Source organism: Heteronotia binoei, chromosome 9 (genome assembly GCF_032191835.1).
Source record: "Heteronotia binoei isolate CCM8104 ecotype False Entrance Well chromosome 9, APGP_CSIRO_Hbin_v1, whole genome shotgun sequence".
NCBI lineage: Eukaryota > Metazoa > Chordata > Lepidosauria > Squamata > Gekkonidae > Heteronotia > Heteronotia binoei.
Window position 1 is genome coordinate 650,662 of NC_083231.1, and position 22,373 is coordinate 673,034.

The window sequence follows — 22,373 nt, forward strand, 5'->3', positions numbered from 1 at the left end:
AAGGAAAGTCCCAGCCTTGTAATGCAGAACAGCTTAATGAACCACTGAAAATCCCGATGTAGCTCATTTTGTGGTTAATCTTTCTCAAAAGATATTCTTAGTAAGTCTGCCCCTGTGGCTATTTCCTTAGAATTAACCATGAATATCACAGCATAAAGGCCACAAGTAGCTGAATGGAAATTAAAATATTCTATGGGAACAAAAACAAAACTATTTAAATGTACCCATAAAACAAGTTATAAAATTTCATAAAAAAAAACAATACTAAAAACCAAAAACGAACAAACCAGGCAAAACACGCCACAAAGTCAGTAATTAATTGACACCTGTACAAACAGCTTTGGCCCGTAATTTCTTCGCTGCAAGGCAAACGATGCCATTCTGTGAGATGTATTAGCATCGACATCAGCTAACAGAAATACAATCTTCTCAGGATCTGAATAGGCGTGTAGATTAGTTAATATTCCGGAGAGAATTTTTACCCTGGGTTGAGCATACAATGGACAGGTAAGAATGTAATGAGGTAAATCCTCACGGGAATGCCACAGATACAAAGATGCTGTTCCTTAGGGATTTTACTATAACGGCCAGCGAGCACTGCCATCGGCATTGTTTCAAAGCGCAAGGATGTGAAGGCAACTCTGAGGTTAGTATAGCTAACCAAGTAGGGAGACCTAAAATGATCATTCTTAAATAGTTTAAACCAAAGTGCTGACATTTTAAAATTGAATGTCTGTCTAACATGGCATCGCACTTAAATATCCAGTCTCTGAGATGTCGATTGTCTACTGAGACAGCAAGAAGGTCATCAGGAATGGAATATTTTACAAGTAAATTGTTAAAGAAGCTAAGGCGCTCTGGAACTTTAGATAACAATAAATTAAAAGCCAGTTGACTGAACGAGTCAGAATGATGTAGTCAATCTGTTATTTTCCCAGGCTTTTAAAACAGCAAGATGTACCTGTGCCCTTAGGGAAGGAAGGCCAGATTCTGCTCTCATCAGGGCAGCCGGTGTTCCCCTAAGGAGAGCCAGTATGCATCTTAGAAACTGATTTTGGATAGTTTCCACACCAGTAAGAATGTCCTTTTTCCATCCTCAGACCTCAGCACCATACAAAAGATGGGGAATGACTTAACTTTTAAATAATTTTAAAGCGGGGTCAATAAGAAAACCTCCCTTAGTATAATAGAATCTCAGAATAGCCCCCACAATCCTTGCAGCAGATGCTTTAACTGTGGCAATATGCACATTCCAGTTAAAATTCTCTCTAAATGTAATACCTAAGTATTTGAAGGAGCTACATTGATTAATTGGGTTGCCAAGTATACTCCAGGAAGATATTTGGGCCCTTTTCCTAAAAACCATCACTTTAGTCTTACCAAAGTTGATGTTAAGGGCCTCTTCTTTACAATATAGTCCCAATTGCTGCAATGTGAAAGAGAAAGAGAGAGAAAGGGGGCAAGGGAGGGAGACAAGAAGCAGGAAGCAAAGAGCCACTGAGGGAGCTGGGGGGAAAGCATGCTACTGTGCAGCTGCAGCAGCAGCCCTAGAAAAGAAAGCAGAAGAAAGTTGCTTGGGGGAATGGATTTGAGCCCTGGGAGGGCCACATCGGGCCTTGGGCCGCTTAAACCCCTGCTTTATACCATACTATGAAAAAATTAAAGGACTGGATTGCTTCTGATATAATGTAGAGTTATAAACAATAGGTACTTACTAAGAATATCTTTTGAGAAAGATTAACCACAAAATGAGCTACATCTGGATTTTCAGTGGTTCATTAAGCTGTTCTGCATTTACAAGGCTGGGACTTTCCTTAATTTAAATCAAAGGATCACAAGAATTGTTGTATTATCTTTGTTATCTGCTTAACATGTAAGGAATATATATTATGTAATTGCATTATAAAGCATACTAGCCATTATTCACAATGATTGTTTAGTTTCTAAAACAGCAGGTGCCATGGGAAATTAGGACAACATATGAAACTCAACAACTGATCCAAATGCACCATGCATACAACAGTTTAAAAAGCCCATCTGAAAGTGTCCTCTTTGAAATGATTCCATCTTGCTTTTACAAGGCACAGCATCAAACCTGATTTTGAAATGGGATAATAGATTCATATTAAAGTGACCTCAATCACTTTAATTTAAATCAAAGAATCACAAGAATTGTTGTATTATCTTTGTTATCTGCTTAATATGTAAGGAATAAATATTATGTAATTGCATTATAAAGCATACTAGCCATTATTCACAATGATTGTTTAGCTTCTAAAACAGCAGGTGCCAGGTCCACAAATGTTACGTATAGAGATTTTGTGGGACCTTTTAAGCCAGCATGCACCAAATGATGGAGGGTATGGCAATGGTCAGCAGTGCTGTATCTATTACTAAATCAACCTGTGATGCACATAATTTGAAAGTCAAGATGCTGGTGGGCTAATGAGAGATTTATTTATGTATCTGATTTCTATCCCACCCTCCCCAGCGAGGCAGGCTGAGGGCGGCTCACAAATTTGAGGTCACGCAGTTACCAAATAAAATAGAACAACAATAAAAACATATAGACATCTACTTATACTGGTCTCAAGGTTTCAGGCAGCGATCTGAATGGTGCTTAGCCATTTTAAGAGCTCCTAGGATCGCGATAGCATGAAGAGGTAGATCATCGGTGATGTTTCTATGGGCCAATCCCGCTGCTGCCGATGTTATCATTATAAAAATGCCTGGCGAAAGAGTGCCGTTTTGCAGGCCTTGCAGAACTGTGAAAGCTCTCACAGGGCCCTGATCTCTTCTGGCAACTCATTCTACCAGCTAGGGGCAGCAACGGAAAAGGCCCTGGCTCTTGTTGATTTGAGCCTCACTTCTCTGATGCTGGGAACTATCAACAGGTTTTGAGACCTGGACCAAAGTGCTCGCTGGGGCATATTGCCTATTGGTGATGCGCATATGCAGGGAAAGGTGGTCCCTAAGGTATGCAGGACCCTGGCCATATTGATGTCTGTGGTTTAGCTACTAGCCTGTTTGGCCTTCCATTGGTTTATAATGTGATAATGTATTTAGGTCCAGATGTTAGCTTGGTTTTCGCACCTGCTGTAAGGCAGAATGGAATGCAAAATCTCCCTTGAAGATGAAGCCCTCAGAGTGAGTAGATGAGGGCATTCAGGGCGAAATTCTGCACCTCCAAGTCCATGCACAATCTCCACATCTGTTTCCCAGGGTATCAGGAAAGATATAGAATAGAGTGGAAGGTCTGAGACACTCCTGGGGTGAAAAGCTATTTTAGGACATTTTGAGCATGGACCACCCCCACCCGCAGCAGGTCTTCTCAAAGACTGAGGATCACTGTCTGAATAGGCTTAGATGTGGCTGTGTTGGTTTGTTTGTGTGTCTTATACAAATACTGGTAATGTGGGGGAAAAATCAGAAAGGAAAAAAACTCACAAATGCGCATTTCACTCTTGGGTGCAAGCAGCTAGTTTAGAAGAAAGCTTTCCCAACTTCAAAATTATTACTTTGGTGCATTTATTAGAAGAATATCTTTGTTTGTGCTTTATAACTCCCATTTTACAAAGACCATTGTTCACTACTCTGCAGCCCTCTGCTTTGACTTTACTGAGGAAATCCTTACCACGGTATTGCTCCTCATCTGGGTCTCTAACAGCATGAGCATCAATACCAATTTGTAAGAATCAGAATTCCCAATTTGAGTGCGTTGATGAGCCACATGAAAATAGGATATCCAGCAATATAACTATACTATTTGTTAAGATTGCACCTTGGCCTTTTGTCTGGGAAAGCATTCTCTACTAAGTCAATCTGTTCTTATCAGTCTAATAATACTTATTAAGTTTAAGCACCTGTACTCCAATACCTCATTCCACATGTTCTCCAGATTGTCACAGAACTGTGGCTTCTGTGAAGCCTTATCTACCAGACAGAACTAGCTGTAAGTTAAAACTGAAGGAAAACTCCGTTTCTGTGACTCTGGGAGGGAGGGGAATAATCAGTGAAAATGAAGTATTTAATGGTTGTGAATATTGCCTATTGGTTATGCACATATAGCTACTGGTTGCATTCTAAACAGATGTGTGAATTGTCGGTTTGCAGCATTACAGACCTTCCGTGGAAAATCTGATGTGTCATATGAAGTTGAAGAAGTTTTGGAAGAGAGTCGGATGCAGAGGAACATCCAAGTAGCTTCAATCCTTCAACTTTTGAGTGACTCCAGCAAGAGGTGGCAGGTCCTGACAGTCGTTGTCACCATGGCCTGCTATCAGCTCTGTGGCCTGAATGCTGTGAGTAGCCACATCCAGGGTTCCACTGGGCTGGTTGAGGATTGTGACAGACAACTTTTTCAAGTTGTGTGCTGGAGGCTGAGCTGTTCTCCTGAGCCCTTTCTGAACCAGGTCCAGGATGACACCCTCCCCCCCCCCCCCAAAGTGGAGCCTGGTTTGAAATAGAGACATTCCCTCCAAATCCCCAAACTCAGCTTCACTTCCTCAAATTTAGGCTGCCAAGGGGAACCCAACAGAGGGGCTCCTAGATTCCCTGTGAGGAGCATCCATTGCCACTGGATGCATGGGAAATGCAGGCCTCCGTGGACTGACACAGGAAGCCTCAGGAATTTCCTTCTTGTAACTCTTGGTGGCAGCTGATCCTCCATTATTTCACAGATAAACTTAGGGACATGCTTGTCTCCTTCTTTCATACTGTGAATCACTTTGAAGGCTCTTCAGCCTCTGCTACATGTGGTAATCACCACAGGTGTGAAAGCCGGGAAGGTGATCCTTCTTTTCATGAGATACAATACAAGGCGAACAATTTGTTGTACAGCCATGTTATCTACAGTTTAAAATAGACTCTGCAGCTGTAGTGTGTGAACTGGCAGTCTGGGAGTCTTGGTGTATCCACAAGCCCTGTGGCACAGCTGCAGTACTGCAGTCCAAGCTCTACTCCAATCCAAATGGAAGCTGGGTTCAGGTAGCCAGCTCAAGGTTGACTCAGCTTTCCATCCTTCTGAGGTTGGTACCCAGCTTGCTGGGGGGGGGGGATGTAGATGACTGGGGAAGGCAATGGCAAACCACTTGTAAAAAGTCTGCCATGAAAACATCACCCCAGAGTCGGAAATGGCTGGTGCTTGCTCAGGGGACTACCTTTACCTTTGTATCCACCAAGGTGCAGAGCAATTGAATTTATAGAAATCCTGGAATGGGAGCTGAAACCTGAAGAGCAGCAGTGGTAGCACCTCACCTTAACAAAAAAAAATGAGGGCACCTATGGGTATGTTCCAAGGACAGGTACTTATTTAAAACATTTGTATGTCACCTTTCTGCCCAGTCAGAGCCCTTAAGGTGATGAATAATTGCAAAGATATTAGGAATCAGCTTATAAAACAGAACACATAAATAAATCCAGCAATTAAAAATGAAGAAGAAAGGGAGACGGTGATGTGACTCTAGACTGAACAGAAAAGGCTTCACCTGGAGGACAATGAATCTCTCTGGGGAAGGACTTCCATAAACCTGCTGACATGACTGAGAGGGCCCTTTGTTGGGCTGCCACCCATCTCGCCTCAGGTGCCAGGCAGAACCCAAAGCAGGGCTGAAGATACCAGAAAATTGGGATTGTCCCTGAGAATTGTGGCCAGTTGGAGAACATTCAACGGATTCTCCATTGAATGTTCATATGTATATCCAAGCCTAACTTCTGCTTCCTGCTTCCCAAAGGGGGCAGCGGAGGGTTCAGGTAGCAAGTGAAGCAAGTTCAGATCTGGCCCAAATTAAGCACATTTGGATCCAGACCAAACCAAGTTGTTTGAGTTTGGTTTATTCTGAAGTGCATCTGAGGAACTGACTCATCATTAGAATCATGAAATAACCACACACTCTGTTGGTGTTTTTGAAACCTTCAAACAAATAACTTGGGGGCTGGTTGATAAGCTGAATAGAGAGAGGCTTAATTGGGTTGGCCGCAGCGAATGTCAAGCTCAGTTGAGTGTCCTGGAGCTTGACAGACTGAGATGGGGAGGTGAGTGGTCCCTTCAGGGAGGCTGTGAGGGCAGCAAACGATGACCTGTCCTGGGCAGCAGAACAGCCACAGCACTAGAAGTGGCTTAAAAATCCACAAAGTGAAACATGATCTTGAAAGCCACAGAAGAAGGTGCATTAGTGGTGCAGCAGAGATACAATCAAGGATGGATCATTCCAATGTGTGTTGAGCTTTTAAAGGCAAAATCTAAAAGCAGAATGAAGACTGAAGGGGAGGCTGCCTGTGAAGTTCCTGTAATTTCTAAAGAGACTGTGTGCATAAAGTGCCGTCAAGTCACAGCCAAACTATGGCGACCCCAGCAAGGAGCTTTCAAGGCAAGTGAGAAGCAGAGGTGGTTTGCCATCACCCTCCTTGGCAAGCTCCCTTTTAAGTGCTGACCCTGCTTGGCTTCCAGGAGCTGACAGAATTAGGCTATACTATGCTACTTTCTCTCTCCTCTGAACAGAAAAGAAATCAATTATTATTTCATTAACTTCTGAACTCTGGTTTGGATGGGAAACATCCAAGGAATACCAGGGTCATGATGCAGAGGCAGGCAATGGCAAACCACCTCTGAAATGAAAACAAGTCTAGCTCACCACCTAGTGGTGCATAATGCTAAAAGAGCTAGAAGGTCTGAGTGCCAGACAGTCTTAGAATCTCCAACACACACTGCGATATGATAATTATTAATAATTAGTATTCAGCTTTTTATCATTTCCCCTACCCTCCTCTGGTGGCTCCAGCTTTCCTTTGCAAACAGAGGGGGTGGGGAGGAAGATCAACTCTCTTGAGGCCCGGCTACCAACAGTCCTGGAGTTGGGACTCCTGTGCTAGGAGACCTATTTGCATTTACAGGTTTATGGCTTTTCGCCTCCAGAGGGCACTGTGTGATGGAGCTGTAGGCTTAAACCTGCCCACAGCTATGTGCTCCTACATAGCAGCACCACTTACCCCGTGTTTTATTTGCCACCATCAGTGTAGGTTGTGTTCCTCCAGCCTCTTTCTTCATCTACAGTGAAGATTCCTTCATTGGGTTTTCTGTGTCTTGCTATGACACTAGGAGGCATAGTTTAAGAAATGCGCTGAAATGCAGTGCTAAAATGACACAGATGATGATCATGAACTGTGTCTTTTCTGCCTTGTGGAGGACCATTCTATGTCCAGCAGCAAAGCCTGTTTAAAATTTACCCCTAAGGCTCATGACAAGAGAACCCTGAAATTAAAGGCACTCTTGTGGGAGGGGAGAACGCACCCAAGGCCTCATAAGAATATAAGAACATAAGAGAAGCCATGTTAGATCAGGCCAATGGCCCATCCAGTCCAACATTCTGTGTCACACAGCGGCCAAATATATATATATATATATATATATATATATATATACACACACACACACACACACACACACTGTGGCTAATAGCCACTGATGGACCTCTGCTCCATATTTTTATCTAACCCCCTCTTGAAGGTGGCCATGCTTGTGGCCGCCACCACCTCCTGTGGCAGTGAATTCCACATGTTAATCACCCTTTGGGTGAAGAAGTACTTCCTTTTATCCGTTTTAACCTGTCTGCTCAGCAATTTCATCGAATGCCCACGAGTTCTTGTATTGTGAGAAAGGGAGAAAAGTACTTCTTTCTCTACTTTCTCCATCCCATGCATTATCTTGTAAACCTCTATAATGTCACCCCTCAGTCGACGTTGCTCCAAGCTAAAGAGCCCTAAGCGTTTCAACCTTTCTTCATAGGGAAGGTGTTCCAGCCCTTTAATCATTCTAGTTGCCCTTTTCTGAACTTTCTCCAATGCTATAATATCCTTTTTGAGGTGCGGCGACCAGAACTGCACACAGTACTCCAAATGAGACCGCACCATCCATTTATACAGGGGCATTATGATACTGGCTGATTTGTTTTCAATTCCCTTCCTAATAATTCCCAGCATGGCGTTGGCCTTTTTTATTGCAAACGCACACTGTCTTGACATTTTCAGTGAATTATCTACCACGACCCCAAGATCTCTCTCATGGTCAGTCTCTGCCAGTTCACACCCCATCAACTTGTATTTGTAGCTGGGATTCTTGGCCCCAATGTGCATTACTTTGCACTTGGCCACATTGAACCGCATCTGCCACGTTGACGCCCACTCACCCAGCCTCAACAGATCCCTTTGGAGTTCCTCACAATCCTCTCTGGTTCTCACCACCCTGAACAATTTAGTGTCATCCGCAAATTTGGCCACTTCACTGCTCACTCCCAACTCTAAATCATTTATGAACAAGTTAAAGAGCCTCGGAACACCCTGTCTTAAAATCCAAAAATAAGCCAGCTCCAACAGGGCTCTTGGGTTCGACCGACATGGCTCTACTTCTCAGTTCTGCAGCATGTGGAGCCCATTCGGGCTCGAATTTTCCAAAGAGGTAGAAGACTTCTTCAGAGCCATCAGGCAAGATACTTCAAAAGGGGAAAGACAAAGCCAAAGATGCTCCGAAGCCAAACCAAGAGCTCACACTCCTGAACTGGTTCCACTTTGTCAAGAACCCATGAGGTCTTTGATTCCAGTGTCAACACCTGTCTCACTTTCTGTGGGAGGGACCTCATCCTTACTGGGGAAATTGTTCACCATGACCTCAGTAGGCTTCATCTTGTGGCATGGCAAATTGGGAGTCCTGAGGTTTTCACGAGAAGTCTTGGAGGTTCTGTTAGAAGAAGAAGAAGATGATGATGAAGAAGAAGATATTGGATTTATATCCCGCCCTCCACTCCGAAGAGTCTCAGAGCAGCTCACAATCTCCTTTACCTTCCTCCCCCACAACAGACACCCTGTGAGGTGGGTGGGGCTGGAGAGGGCTCTCACAGCAGCTGCCCTTTCAAGGACAACCTCTGCCAGAGCTATGGCTGACCCAAGGCCATGCTAGCAGGTGCAAGTGGAGGAGTGGGGAATCAAACCCGGTTCTCCCAGATAAGAGTCCGCACACTTAACCACTACACCAAACTGGCTCTCTTGTAAATACTTACAAGCCCTCTACCAGGTGCTGTTATGTGCATAACTAAAAACATTTTGTTTTATGGTGTTATTGCAAGGGTGTCCTTCCTCACTGGGCACTTTTGAGTGATGTTTTCAGTTATTTGGTTGAGTTGAAAAATAAAGGTTTGGTTTTTTTCTCACTTACAGTACACTTGATTTCAACTTCGCCTTTCCGTGTAGAAGTAGAAGGTATTTCCTTATTTTCCCACATTCTTACAAAGCATTTTCTTAAAGGATGGGCTAATTTGTGTCCCGAGAGATCCCATTGTTCCCCCGTTGTTTCTCTCTGGAGTTAGCTCATTTAATGAGAAAGTCCTTTGAGCCTCTGGCTTTTATCCATGGAAGTTTGTTTCCTTATCACCATTATCTTGGCTAGATGAGTAAGTGAACTAGCTGCACTGAGAATTGAATACCTTATCTAATTTCCTCCTGGCAGGGTAGTGTTATGGCCCAGTCTGAGTTTTTGCCCCAAGGTGGTGTCCAGATTTCACCTCTCCCAGGAGGTTATTTTGCCTGCCTTTTCCCCAGTGCCCACCTCTGAGGCAGAGCACGAACTTCATTCACTAGATGTTAGACATGCTTTTTCATTTTATTTAAAGCAGACAGCTAAGTACCACAGGGATGGTTCCCTGTTCGTTTGTTTTGCTGGTCCATGGACAGGGAGATGGCCTACGCCCCAGGCTCTCTTCCGATAGCCGCTCCAAACTATTGAGCACAGTTATGGCTTGGCTGGCTGTTCCTCCCTTCTGGAGGTACAGGCCCACTCTTCAAGAGTAGAGGCATGAAGGGATGCTGCCATTGGGACAGTGGTACTTCAATCACTCTTTAAATAGGTGAGCATGTCCAGGGCTTTTTTTGTAGCAGGAACTTCTTTGCATATAGGCTACACCCCCCTGATGTAGCCAATCCTCCTGGAGCTTACAGTAGGCCCTGTACTAAGAACCCTGTAAGCTTTTGGAGGCCAATGCCATGTTTGGAATTATTAGGAAGGGAATTGAAAACAAATCAGCCAGTATCATAATGCCCCTGTATAAATCGATGGTGCGGTCTCATTTGGAGTACTGTGTGCAGTTCTGGTCGCCGCACCTCAAAAAGGATATTATAGAAGTGGAGAAAGTCCAGAAAAGGGCAACTAGAATGATTAAAGGGCTGGAACACTTTCCCTATGAAGAAAGGTTGAAACGCTTAGAACTCTTTAGCTTGGCGAAACGTCGACTGCGGGGTGACATGATAGAGATTTACAAGATAATGCATGGGATGGAGAAAGTAGAGAAAGAAGTACTTTTCTCCCTTTCTCACAATACAAGAACTCGTGGGCATTCGATGAAATTGCTGAGCAGACAGGTTAAAACGGATAAAAGGAAGTACTTCTTCACCCAAAGGGTGATTAACATGTGGCATTCACTGCCACAGGAGGTTGTGGCGGCCATAAGCATGGCCACCTTCAAGAGGGGTTTAGATAAAAATATGGAGCAGAGGTCCATCAGTGGCTATTAGCCACAGTGTGTGTGTGTGTGTGTATATATACACACACACACACACAAACTGTAGCTAATAGCCACTGATGGACCTATATATATATATAAAAATTTTTGGCTACTGTGTGACACAGAGTGTTGGACTGGATGGGCCATTGGCCTGATCCAACATGGCTTCTCTTATGTTCTTATGTTCTTATTGGCTACATCAGGGGGGTGTAACCTAATATGCAAAGGAGTTCCTGCTACAAAAAAAAGCCCTGATGTCCCTCCATCCTATATCTAACTTGTTAGAATCCCCATGTGGTACTGCACAGAAGATCGATGATGTACCTGTAACTGTTGTTCATCAAGTATCTTCTGTGCAGGCACACATACCCTCTCTCCTGCCCCACTATGTGCTTTTAGTCGCATGAAGGTACTGAGGGCAAGTGGTGCTGCTGCACGAGAGCACTTGGCTGTGGGCGGGGAGAAGCCTGTGGCTGTGTCTCACAGCACCCTTTGGAGCCTAAAAGCTATAAAACTACCCATCAGAAGGCCTGTGCATGTGCAGTGTGCAGCAGTTATGGGACATAAGCTACTCTGTTTTGGGAGTTGCAAGCCCCAAAACTAGAAATACTGATAGGTACCCCAAAGTAAAAAGTTATTCTCTGCAACCCCTGCCAAAGTAAAGTATCAAAAGGCAGCATTTTTGATGTTTTTGTGAAACCTCTAAAAATGTCATTGCCATTAAACAAATGATCCTGAATGCTCTTAACTCAGATATACAGCAAAATATTGCCAAACAAGATATTTTAGAAGACCTTTTCTGGAATTCTTAGGAGCACTACAACAGCGGAAGGTGGCCGTTGTTGGCTATTATGGAATCATAGAGTTGAAGGGATCCCCAGGGTCATCTAGTCCAATCCCCTGCACAATGCTGTCAACTTCTGGCAATTTCCGTTACTATTTTTCTTTCCCAAGTTTCTTTAAAACACTGTTTGTTTGTTTGTTCTAAACAGGTTTTTGGATTAGAGTAAGTAGGTTAGAGGACATTTCCAGAGGGTTATTGATGTGCCATATATACTTGTTAAGATTTTTTTTTAAAGATATTCTACAAGTTCCATAAGTTAAATATGAGCAGTCAGTGTGATGCAGTGCCAAAAAAGGCAAATGCCATCTTGGTATGGGAAGAGGCATAACTTCTAGATTGCAAGATGTCATACTTCCACTGTACAGAGTGACGAGGATGATCAGGGGCCTGGAGACCAAGCCCTGTGAGAAAAGGCTGAGGGATTTGGGATGTTCAGTCTGGAGAAGAGGAGTTTGAGGGGGGACAGGATTGTTGTCTTGAAGTTTTTGAATGGCTGTCACTTAGAGGAGGGCAGGGAGCTGTTCCTGTTGGCAGCAGAAGATAGGACTTTGCAATAATGGATTTAAATTAAGGGTGGGAAGGTACTGGTTGGATATTAGGAAAAACTTTTTTACAGTAAGAGTTGTGCAACAGTGGAATCAGCTATCGAGGGAGGTGGTGGTGAGTTCCCCCTCACTGGCAGCCTTTAAGCAGTGACTGGACGAACACTTGTCAGGGATGCTCTAGGCTGATCCTGCACTGAGCAGAGGGTTGCACTAGATGGCCTTGATGGCCCCTTCCAACTCTGATTCTGTGATTCCCAACTAAACACAAGAGGGTTTTATAATTAATAAGCCTTTAGATTAAATTAATTTAAATTTTAGCTAATAATCGTTGGGAAGTTTAGAGAGGATTTAGTTAAATAGCTAATTAGTAAACGGCAGATTAGTTAAAATAGATAGATCAGCTGGGAGGAGGGGGTGGAAGAGAGGGTAGTTGGACGGTTCCATCAATTTAGGGGGACATTAACAGGAGATGATTGGCCTGGGGATTCCAGTGCTCCTGGGGAGGGGAAGATATGACGGTGGGACGAGGCAGAATTATAAAGGAAGGAGATCGAGACATAACAGCGCTCGACCCCCTTCCAGCCTTCGTCCCATCCCGACGGTGACAGGTAGTAGGGCCAGGTTGAATTACTCGCCTCCGTCACTGGTGTTATGCAACGCCAGGTCCATTAATAATAAGACCTCTGTCCTGCAGGAGTTTCTGACCGAACAGGACATGGACCTGGCTTGCGTGACCGAGACCTGGGTGCGCGAAGGGGAGACGGTAGCTCTCTCCCAGACCGTTCCCCCGGGATACTCGGTCTTTCACCAGTCACGGACTAGCGGGCGGGGTGGCGGGGTGGCACTTTTCACATGAGAGGCTTACTCCTTTAGGGCTCTTCCGGCTCCAGAGATCCCAGGCGTTGAATGTGTTGGCCTGATGTGGGATGTTGGGGAGGGGTTGGCGATCTGGCTGGTGTACCGACCGCCTAACGCACCGGCCGGCGCCTTACCATCCCTGGTGGAGGCCGCGGCGGGCTGGGCGTTGGAGCACCCAAGGCTTTTGGTCTTGGGTGACTTCAATGTCCATGCCGACGACGCGGCTTCCAGCCAGGCGATGGACCTGGTGTCATCCATGGCGACACTAGGACTCTCCCAGGTTGTTACAACACCCACTCATCAGGCGGGACACATGTTAGACCTGGTCTTTGCGGCCGGAATATCAGTGACTGATATTGCAATGGAAGCAGTGCCATGGTCAGATCACTTTGCCCTTAAGGCCTGTATGGAGGTGTCACCCAAAACCCGTTTAGGCGGAGAGCGTATTTTAGCTCACCCACAGAGCCTGATGGACCCGGAACGGTTCCTAATGGCTCTACGGGATACCTGGCCCGCTGGCGATTCCCTGGATGATCTGGTAGAGTCCTGGAACGATGGGCTCTCCAGGGCCATCGAGGAGATCGCACCCAGGCGCCCTCTGTGCCCCTGCCCGAAACCGTCGCCTTGGTTTAACCGGGAGCTGCGGCAACAAAAGCGGGGGCTCAGACGACTAGAGAGGCAATGGCGGCGTACTCGAGACGAAGCGACCTGAACATCTTATAGAGAGAGTTTGAAGGCCTATGAGATGGCAATCAAATCCGCAAAGAGAGTATTCTTTGCGGCTAAGATTGCGTCCGCAACTTCGCGCCCGGCACAATTATTCGACGTAATTAGAGGACTTACAACACTGCCGCAAGGCAGGTTAAATTCTATTGAATTGGAAATTGGCTGTGAGGCTTTTGCGAAATTCTTTGCGGATAAAGTCGCGTCCCTCCGCCCCGACCCCCCTGCCAGTTTGGAGACAGTTAGCGAACCTGAGGCCCCGAGCCTGTCTTCGGATTATATTCTGGATGGCTTTGGCCCCCTCAGTCTGGAGGAAGTTGACAGGATTCTCGTATCTGCTCGCCCAACAACTTGTAAATTAGACCCATGCCCTTCCTGGCTTATTAAATCTTGCCAGGGGGATCTTAGATATCCCGTGCGGGATATCATAAATAGATCCCTAATGGAAGGGCACTTTCCAACGCCACTTAAAGAGGCTGTGGTCCAACCCCTCCTAAAAAAGCCATCTTTAGATCCGGCCCAATTGACACACTATCGGCCGGTTTCAAATTTGCCCTTTCTGGGTAAACTTATTGAGAGGGCAGTGGCGATGCAGTTACAGACTTTCCTGGAGGACACTTCCGTCCTTGACCCATTTCAGTCCGGCTTTCGCCCGGGACACGGGACGGAGACAGTGTTGGTTGCCCTAGTGGATGACCTTCAACGGCATCTGGATCGGGGTGGCTTGGCGGTGCTGATGTTGTTAGACCTGTCGGCTGCGTTCGACAAGGTCGACCATCGGCTACTGACGTGCCGCCTCGCCGACGCGGGGATTCAGGGGTTGGCCTTACAGTGGCTTTTCTCTTTCCTGGAAGGTCGGGGACAAAGGGTCGCAATTGGGGGGGGAGCTATCCCGGAGGCGCACACTCGATTGTGGTGTGCCCCAGGGGGCGGTTCTCTCCCCGATGTTATTTAACATCTACATGCGGCCTCTTGCCCAGATTGCCCGAAGGTATGGGCTGGGGTGTCACCAGTATGCTGATGACACCCAGCTCTATCTACTGATGGACGGCCAGCCTGTCTGCGCCCCGGAAAATCTTGACCAGGCACTACGGGCCGTGGCTGAGTGACTCAGACTGAGTGGGCTGAAGCTAAATCCTACGAAGACAGAGGTCCTTTGCTTGGGTCGCCGCGGCCCGGGGAGGGGGATCCCCCTGCCGGCTTTTGACGGTGCGCCGCTGATGGCGGTGGACAGGGTCAAGAGCTTGGGGGTGCTATTGGAGCCTTCCTTAAAGATGGAGGCTCAGATAGCAGCCGCTGCCAAGTCCGCATTTTTTCATCTTAGGCGGGCAAGGCAGCTGGCCCCCTTTCTGGAACGTGACGACCTAGCAACAGTGATCCATGCTACGGTCACCTCAAGGTTGGACTACTGCAATGCCCTCTACATGGGGCTGCCCTTGTCTCGGACCCGGAAACTGCAGCTGGTGCAGAATGCCGCAGCCCGGCTGCTATTGGGTCTCCCAAAGTGGGGACACATCCGGCTGGGTCTCCGGACTCTGCACTGGCTTCCAGTGATATACCGAGTCCGGTACAAGGTGCTGGTTATTACCTTTAAAGCCCTATATGGCCTGGGACCTGCCTACCTGAAGGACCGTCTCTCCCCACATGTTCCCCAGAGAGCACTGAGGTCAGGAACACAAAATCTCCTCACTATCCCCGGGCCAAAAGAAGCCCGTCTGAAAGCCACCAGAGAAAGGGCTTTCTCCGTTATGGCCCCTGTATGGTGGAATCAGCTGCCGGAAGAGGTGAGGGCCCTGCGGGACTTGGCGCAGTTCCGCAGGGCCTGTAAGACGACCCTCTTCCGGCTAGCCTATACCTAGCTAGGATGACAACTGATGTAACTGGCCAGCCATCTGTTTACAGGAAATTGAAATATTCTGTTTTAAAGTTTTAACTGTTTAAATATCTAATTGTTTTATACTTGAAATTGTTTAAATTTTATGTTTGATTAATTGTTGGAAGCCGCCCTGAGCCATTCGTGGGAAGGGCGGGATATAAATCTCAAATAAATAAATAAATAAATAAATAAACCCAGTTCTGAAAACTGAGAAGGTGCCAAGATTCCTCTCAAGCCCTCCCCCCCACACACACTTCCTGGGCTTATGTCTCACTTCGCTTACAGTGACACCAGGCTGTTTGTGTGCAGCACCCACCCTTCAGCCTCTTCATCTCGTAAATCTCCCCTTGAACATGGAGACAACAGGCCCCAAGGGGCCCTCAAGAGAGTAGGGCTGCATGAGAAACTCTTCCCAGGTGAGGAGACAGGGGCTGAGTGGAAAGTGAGGTGCGGGGATTCTGTGAGCCATGAGTAGCCAGGCAAGGCATCCTCTGTGTGGCACCTGCCAATCCCAGTAGTCAGCGCAAAACGGGCTTCAAGTTATATGGACTCCTTTTGCACAGATTGATTTCTGTGTAGGGAACTGAAGTGGAAAATGGAACCCTGTTACCTTCTCAGTAATCTGTCAAGGAATCTGATGTTATGACCATGACTAATTAAGAACATAACTTGGAAATTGTGTGTTGGATGATAGATAAGGCTATTTTTTTAAAAATAGAAACCTGGCCCCTCCAGATCAGTTTGTTATTGCTTGTCAGGAATGACTAGTTTCTCCCCTGAATTTCTTACAGTATCATTGGTAAGAGTTAATTATGTGTTCCTGGCAAATTCTTCAGCTGCTACTGAGAATCAGACAAAAAATGCATTTTTATTGCATCTTTGGTAAACCTTTCAAAGACCACCCCACCACAAGTACAGCTCCTCAAGTGTAGCTTTCTGCTAACTGCAGGATTTCAGTGCTAATGACAGGCTTGTTCTGCACCCTGTTGTGGATACTTTGCTGGGAGAAGACATGGAATTATCTTGTCACCTTCCCTCTTTATAGCTCTGCATATAATTACACTCAGGAGTGACAGGAAAAATGACATCGAGTATGAAATAAGGCAGTGCAGTCAAAGTTCTATGCCTGAAGAGCTGTAAAACAGCAGAGGAGGAAAGATGTTTCTGGCTTCATGGAGACCAGTGGGTGCCCTTTGCTGTTTTGGAAGAATGATTGGAATGGAGGACTGCTTGGTCACTGTTGGAAACGCTCATGGGGAGAACAGCAGAAGCTGCACCCACAAAAACGCTACAAGGTTTCGGTGTTTCCCTGTTATGGCAATGAAGGCAGAGACATTTGCATTTTTACATTTGTATTTACATTTTTATAATCCAAGTTTCTCACAGGGACTCAAGACAGATTACAGAGTGAGCCAGTACAGTCACAAAAAATGGGACATTCCATAATCAGGGCATTCAGATTTTAAAAGTCTGGAACCATCAGAAAGAACTGAAGCAGAGCATAAGTATAAGTAGACATTAAGTGGTACAGAGATGACATAAACAGGATCCTGCTTACAATAAGCTAAAACAGCAGTATATAGAGCACAGTCATTTGTCATTTAACCGTCACATTTGTAAAACTGCTTAATTCATATTCCCACTTAGGTTTTAAAGCCAACAAGTTGTTCAACCAGAAAAAGACAGCAGTTTAACAAAAAAGCGGCTGCCTTTTTTGTGCAGTGCAGCCCTATGACTTGCACAGAACAGCCCTCCTGGATAATTCAGCTTTTCATGGTGTGCGGAAAGCATTGTGTCAGCAAGGGAATGTTCACGCGGGAGCTTGATGTATTCATTCCTCCACTAGAACAAAAGTTAGAGTCCAGTTGGCACCTTTAAGACAAGATATGAGCTTTTGTGTGATGCACACTTCATCTGATGAAGTAAACACAGACATGAAAGCTTATTCCCAGAATTAAACTTTGTTGGTCTTAAATGTTCAACTGGATTCTAACTTTATTCTTTTGCTTCAGACCAACACAGCTGCCCACCTAGCTCAATGTTCCTCCACTGACTGCCATTTCCCCAATATTCCTGCCCCCACACTGCAAGAGAGCTTTTAAAATAATCAGTAGTTGGTATTGTTTTATAGCACAATAGCATTAAAGTGATCTGGTGCTGTGATCTTCCAGTTCCTCTAAATTTCCAGCTGGTGTGTTTTTTAAAGAAAGTATGGATTCATTCACACTACACTAAATAATGTGTTTTGCAACTGGATTTTTGTTATGCTTACATAGTAAAAATTCAGTTGCAAAACACAGTAGTTAGTGTAGTGTGAATGCACCTAATGTCTCTAGACCTCTATCAAAAAGTCTTGTAGTGGGTAGTGGGGGAGATGGTAGCCATGAAGGGCTGAGAAAGAAAAGGGCAACACTGAAGACATCTTCCCATCATGACAACTTGCTAATATGCTTGAATTTTGCATTCTTTCCCAAAAGGTCATACCAAACCAGGTTTGAGAGAGAATATTATTTCCTGTTACTCTCCTTTTAATTCTTACAAATCCCCTGGAAAGTAGGCTGTGCTGAGAGACTTCGGTCAGTTTAAGGCTACCCAAATGTGGTGTTGGGGAATAGTTTTACAGATATCATGGATTGCCAAAATAACAAAAACACTGGATTCTAGATCAAATCAAGGCTGAATTCCCCCTAGAAGCTAAAATGACTAAATGAAGGGTCTTGTACTTTGGGCACATAATAAAAAGACAAAGAGCCCCTGGAAAAGACAATAACATTAGGGAAAGGTGAAGGCAGCAGGAAAAGAGCGAGAGCCAACATGAGATGGATTGGGTCTATAAAGGAAACCACGGCCCTCAATTTGCAAGACCTGAGCAAGACAGTTAATGAGAGATTGGTTTGGAGGTCACCATAAGAGACTCGACAGCATTTACAAACACACATACAGAGTGTTCTTTTATAGCTGAGCAGGGATTTGAGCCAAAGCTAGTGCAGCTGATGTCTGTCGCTCTGTCAAGGACACCCTGCTGGCTTTCACTAGAGGAAGGGGACAACTTAATTCTTGCACAAGCCTCTCCTTTGCTGGCATGATCCCAAGGATGCCATCTATTAGGAGTTTTTTGCTAATATCCATACACATCTATTACATAAAATATCTGATTGCAAAGGCACCTCCATAATTGTTCTCTGAAAGCTGTAACTGTTTCAGGGCAAACTGCTGATTGGGCAATATTTTGTAGTCATTAAGAAACTGCACCTGGTTCAGGGGATCTGTGATTGGATCTCCCAGTGCTGTCATCTCTTTCGGTACCTCAAGAGGAGCCTCTGATGTTCTGATGGTGAAGGGGGATGGGACAGAGTTTTGTCCACTGGGCCAGCACTCTGCACATCCACCCATTCACTGCTTTTAGCCTGGAAAAATTAGAGAACAGATAAGTACAAAGGTGTGAAAAATGTATATAATTTTTCCATTCTAGATAGATGCTGAAGGATCATCTTAGAAATGTGGCTACTGAAAGCTGTCTTCTTGTTACAGATTTGGTTCTACACAAATGACATTTTCAAGGGAGCAGGGCTCAGTCCGGAGATGATCCCGTATATCACCTTAAGCACAGGAGGGATTGAGATTTTGGCTGCTGTTTTCTCTGTAAGTATTGTGAACATTGCATGTATTGCATAAGACCAAGGAAGGCATTCAAAATCCAGGATTTTGTGCATTTGGAAGTTCTGTTTCTTTTAGGTTTGCTTTGGTGTTCTCTGGTTACAAGCAAACAAAAGAATTCTGCCCTGATACTTTTGGAAATGGAGGTTCATGATGTTGATGGGCAAAGTGACAGGTGCTCTTAATGCATCCTCCAGCCATGCATGTAATGCCAGATGTTTGTGTGGCTTATGTTAGATGACAGCTGGAACAAGACCTGATTGATGCATGAGGATGGGGGAGAGGGTCGATTTAGGGCCGGACAGCTTCCAGACTTACCAGTAAATGACAGAGTTGGTAAACCCAAATCAGATGAGGCAGCAAGAATGTTTCATTGACTGTGTTAATTTGTTAGACCTTTCCACCCAGAAAAAATCTGCTGCTTTGGTGCCATATGGGGCTCTCGCAGAAAGCAAGTTCCCATAGCAGCAAAGCTGAAAATGGAATTTGAGGTCAGGCACAGAATAGCAAGAAGAAATCCAAGCCCATCACTAATTAAGACAGTGAATGGAATACATATTTGAACATACACGTTTTGTAGGCGAGAGCAGTTGCAGTGTAGCTAAGCCTTGTGCTTCAAGCCCACCTCAGAGGCAAACCCACTCAGTGGCCTTAGGTGAGCTCTGGTTCTACTGGTCTTCTGTCTTCCATCTGCAAGGCCTGCATTACAGGGCTGAAACAGCAGCAGTGACGTAATTTGCACATTTGCAGTGCACTGGAGAAATGATGGTCATGGCTTGTTTCTCTTGGAATCGAGCTACTGAGATTCAAAGAAGAAAAATAATATTGATGAGTCATTGACTGCCTCTTACAGCAGTTGTGGCCACTTGGACAACTCTGCAAAGCCCAGGCAGTGTTGGGGTGCTCCTGACAGGCCGACTGGAAGAAAACATGAGCTGGCCGAAGGGAACATGGGAGTACTGATAGGGCAGGGATACCTCCAATCGGATGTATCGTCAAAAGGCATGAAAGGAAGGGCAGAGGACAGTGTGCCAAAGCCACAGAGTGCAGCAGTGCCCAGTCAGGAGTGGCCCAGCTGAGTCAGCAAAGCACAGATGGTGAGGCAGAGGGGGATTGTCACTGAGACCTGCATGGGTGGTCACAACACAAGACAGCAGAGCCCTCCTAGAGGAGGAAGCCAAAGAGCTTGGAAGGGATGAGGGAGAAGGAGAAAGGATTAAGGACTGTGGGCAGGCAGCCACAGTAGAAATACCCAGCCCTAGAACCCCCAAGGAGGCATGGCAGTGGGGGCCAGGAATATTGATTTCCAAGACAGCCTCAGAGGTTATATCACTCATTCTGGCATTTCTAGCAAGCTGATGAATCATTCAAGCCTAGAAAGAGGACTTGCTTTTGCTGCTGTGTCCTTGGGATGCTGAAAGGTTTGCATGTGGTTTGCATTGGCTTGATAACATGATCAGCAATGCATAAACCATTAATGGACCTGCATTCTGTTTCCTTCAGCCCCCCTGTTGTATCCCAGGCCACACACAATGTGGGTGAGGTTGTAAAAAATTGATAAGTGAAGCCATACTTTGTCTTCTCTTTTGGGTCTTGAGTTAGTCAGTGGCAAATGACCATGTGCTTCATATATGTCCAGCTCCCCAGTGTCATGACCCTGGATGCCATTTTGTGGTAGCCATTTTGTTGCTGTACCCACCATTCTGTGTTAGAATTCCAAATGTGCCCACAGACTCAAAAAAGTTAGGGACTCCGGGTATATATCACGTCAGTCCTTGGAACAGCCCTGTAAAGCAAGTTAAAATCATTGTCCTGATAAAGCAAGAGTTAGTCCAGTTAAAATTATCAATGAACTTAAGCTTCACAGCTGCTTAAAGCAGCTTTTTTCTTAATAAGAAACAACAAAAGCTTTTCTGTATTTTATATACCCCATGAAATATTTATATTGAATGTCAGTTTTTTTGAGGTATCCTTCCATAGTGGCAAATCTGAGGTTCTCCCTAAGAGGCGGAGGACAACTTGGGTGTTTCCCACAGTTCAATCAGGGAGGCAGGAATCTTAAAAACTTCCTCTTCCTGTGGCTGTGGGAACCACCCTTCCTTCAGTTTATTTCCTGCCTCGACAGGGAGAGCAAGCATTGAGGATAGTTTCCCTATCCCTTTATCTTTTCTTGCTATTAAAAAAAAAAAATCCTTTCTTCCTCCTCCTTACCTGGGCTGTTTTCTTCTTGATTTCTTCTAGCACTAACTCTTTCAGCTTTTTTTTCTGGCTCCTTCTTTCCATTCTATTTGTTCAGCCTCCTTTTACCCCCCCCTCCTCCCCCGCCTTTCCTCCACTCGACTGAGGAGCGGTGCGGCGGCGGCCCTGGCGTGAAAACTCAAGCCGCGGCAAGAAGAGGTGGATGGCGCATCGGGCGAGAGACGCATTTATGGATGGCCCGGCTCCTGACACGTGGCGAGTAGCCGAGAGCCCACCCTCCGGAGCCGGCATGACCGCTGGGCTTGCCTTGGCTGCCGGCAATGTGCCCTGCAGGGGCAAGACGGAGAAAGGCGGACTCAAGCGGCGCTGGTATTGCCCAGCCGCGGAGGAGGCTTCCTCCTCAGGCTTTTTCCTCAGCGCCGGCGGCCATGTCGGGGAGCGCAAAAAGGCGCGAAATGAGAGGGACCAGCAGCCTTGCAGACTCCAGCCACAGGAACTTTCCGGTGCCAACCTCCAGGCGGGAGACTTCAACGCAGAAGATACCCAGCCTGCTCTGGAAGCCACGCAGACCTGCCAGCCCCAGAGGGGCTTGGGTAACGTACCCTTAATGGGACCCTCTTTTTTCTCTGAATTTTTTGAATCCATAAGACAGACTGTGGGTGCAGCAGTCAGGGCAACTGCCCACAAGCGGCCGGGGTCCCCCAGGTCCAATTCCTCCTCCAGGTCACCTTCTCCCAAGAGGTCCAGAGGTAGCTCCAGCCACCTTAGGGCTCAGAGGAAATCATTGGTCAGTGACCAGCTGGAGAGCGAAAGAACCCCTTCTGAGGCTCGCTCTGAGGATTCCTATGGGGGAGATCAGGAGGAGGGCGAATTCTTATCTGATGAGGACATAGAGGACATTACAGTTCCAGAACCCTCGTCACGGTTCTTCAAGGCAGAAGAGTTCCAACCTCTATTGGCCAAAGTGCTGTCTGCCCTAGACCTCCAGGTATCCCCTGAGGAGCAGGAATCTTCCAGTCCACTAACCAACCCCAAAAATAAACCCAAGGAGAACACGGAGTTTTTTTCCTAGATACAGATCTTCTGATAAGGTTTTTCCCTTTCCGGAGTTCTTCGAGTGCCAG

The 22,373-nt window shown here is 45.9% G+C and overlaps 1 protein-coding gene across 1 annotated transcript in view; it reads left to right on the top strand.

The window, feature by feature from the left end:
* The window catches only part of SLC2A9 (solute carrier family 2 member 9), a 137,794-nt gene that overhangs the window by 65,194 nt on the left and 50,227 nt on the right, over positions 1 to 22,373 (top strand). The window contains exons 7-8 of the mRNA XM_060246114.1: positions 4,114 to 4,301; positions 18,925 to 19,035. Of these exons, the coding sequence (XP_060102097.1) occupies positions 4,114 to 4,301; positions 18,925 to 19,035 (299 nt within the window). The remainder of the gene's footprint in view (positions 1 to 4,113; positions 4,302 to 18,924; positions 19,036 to 22,373) is intronic.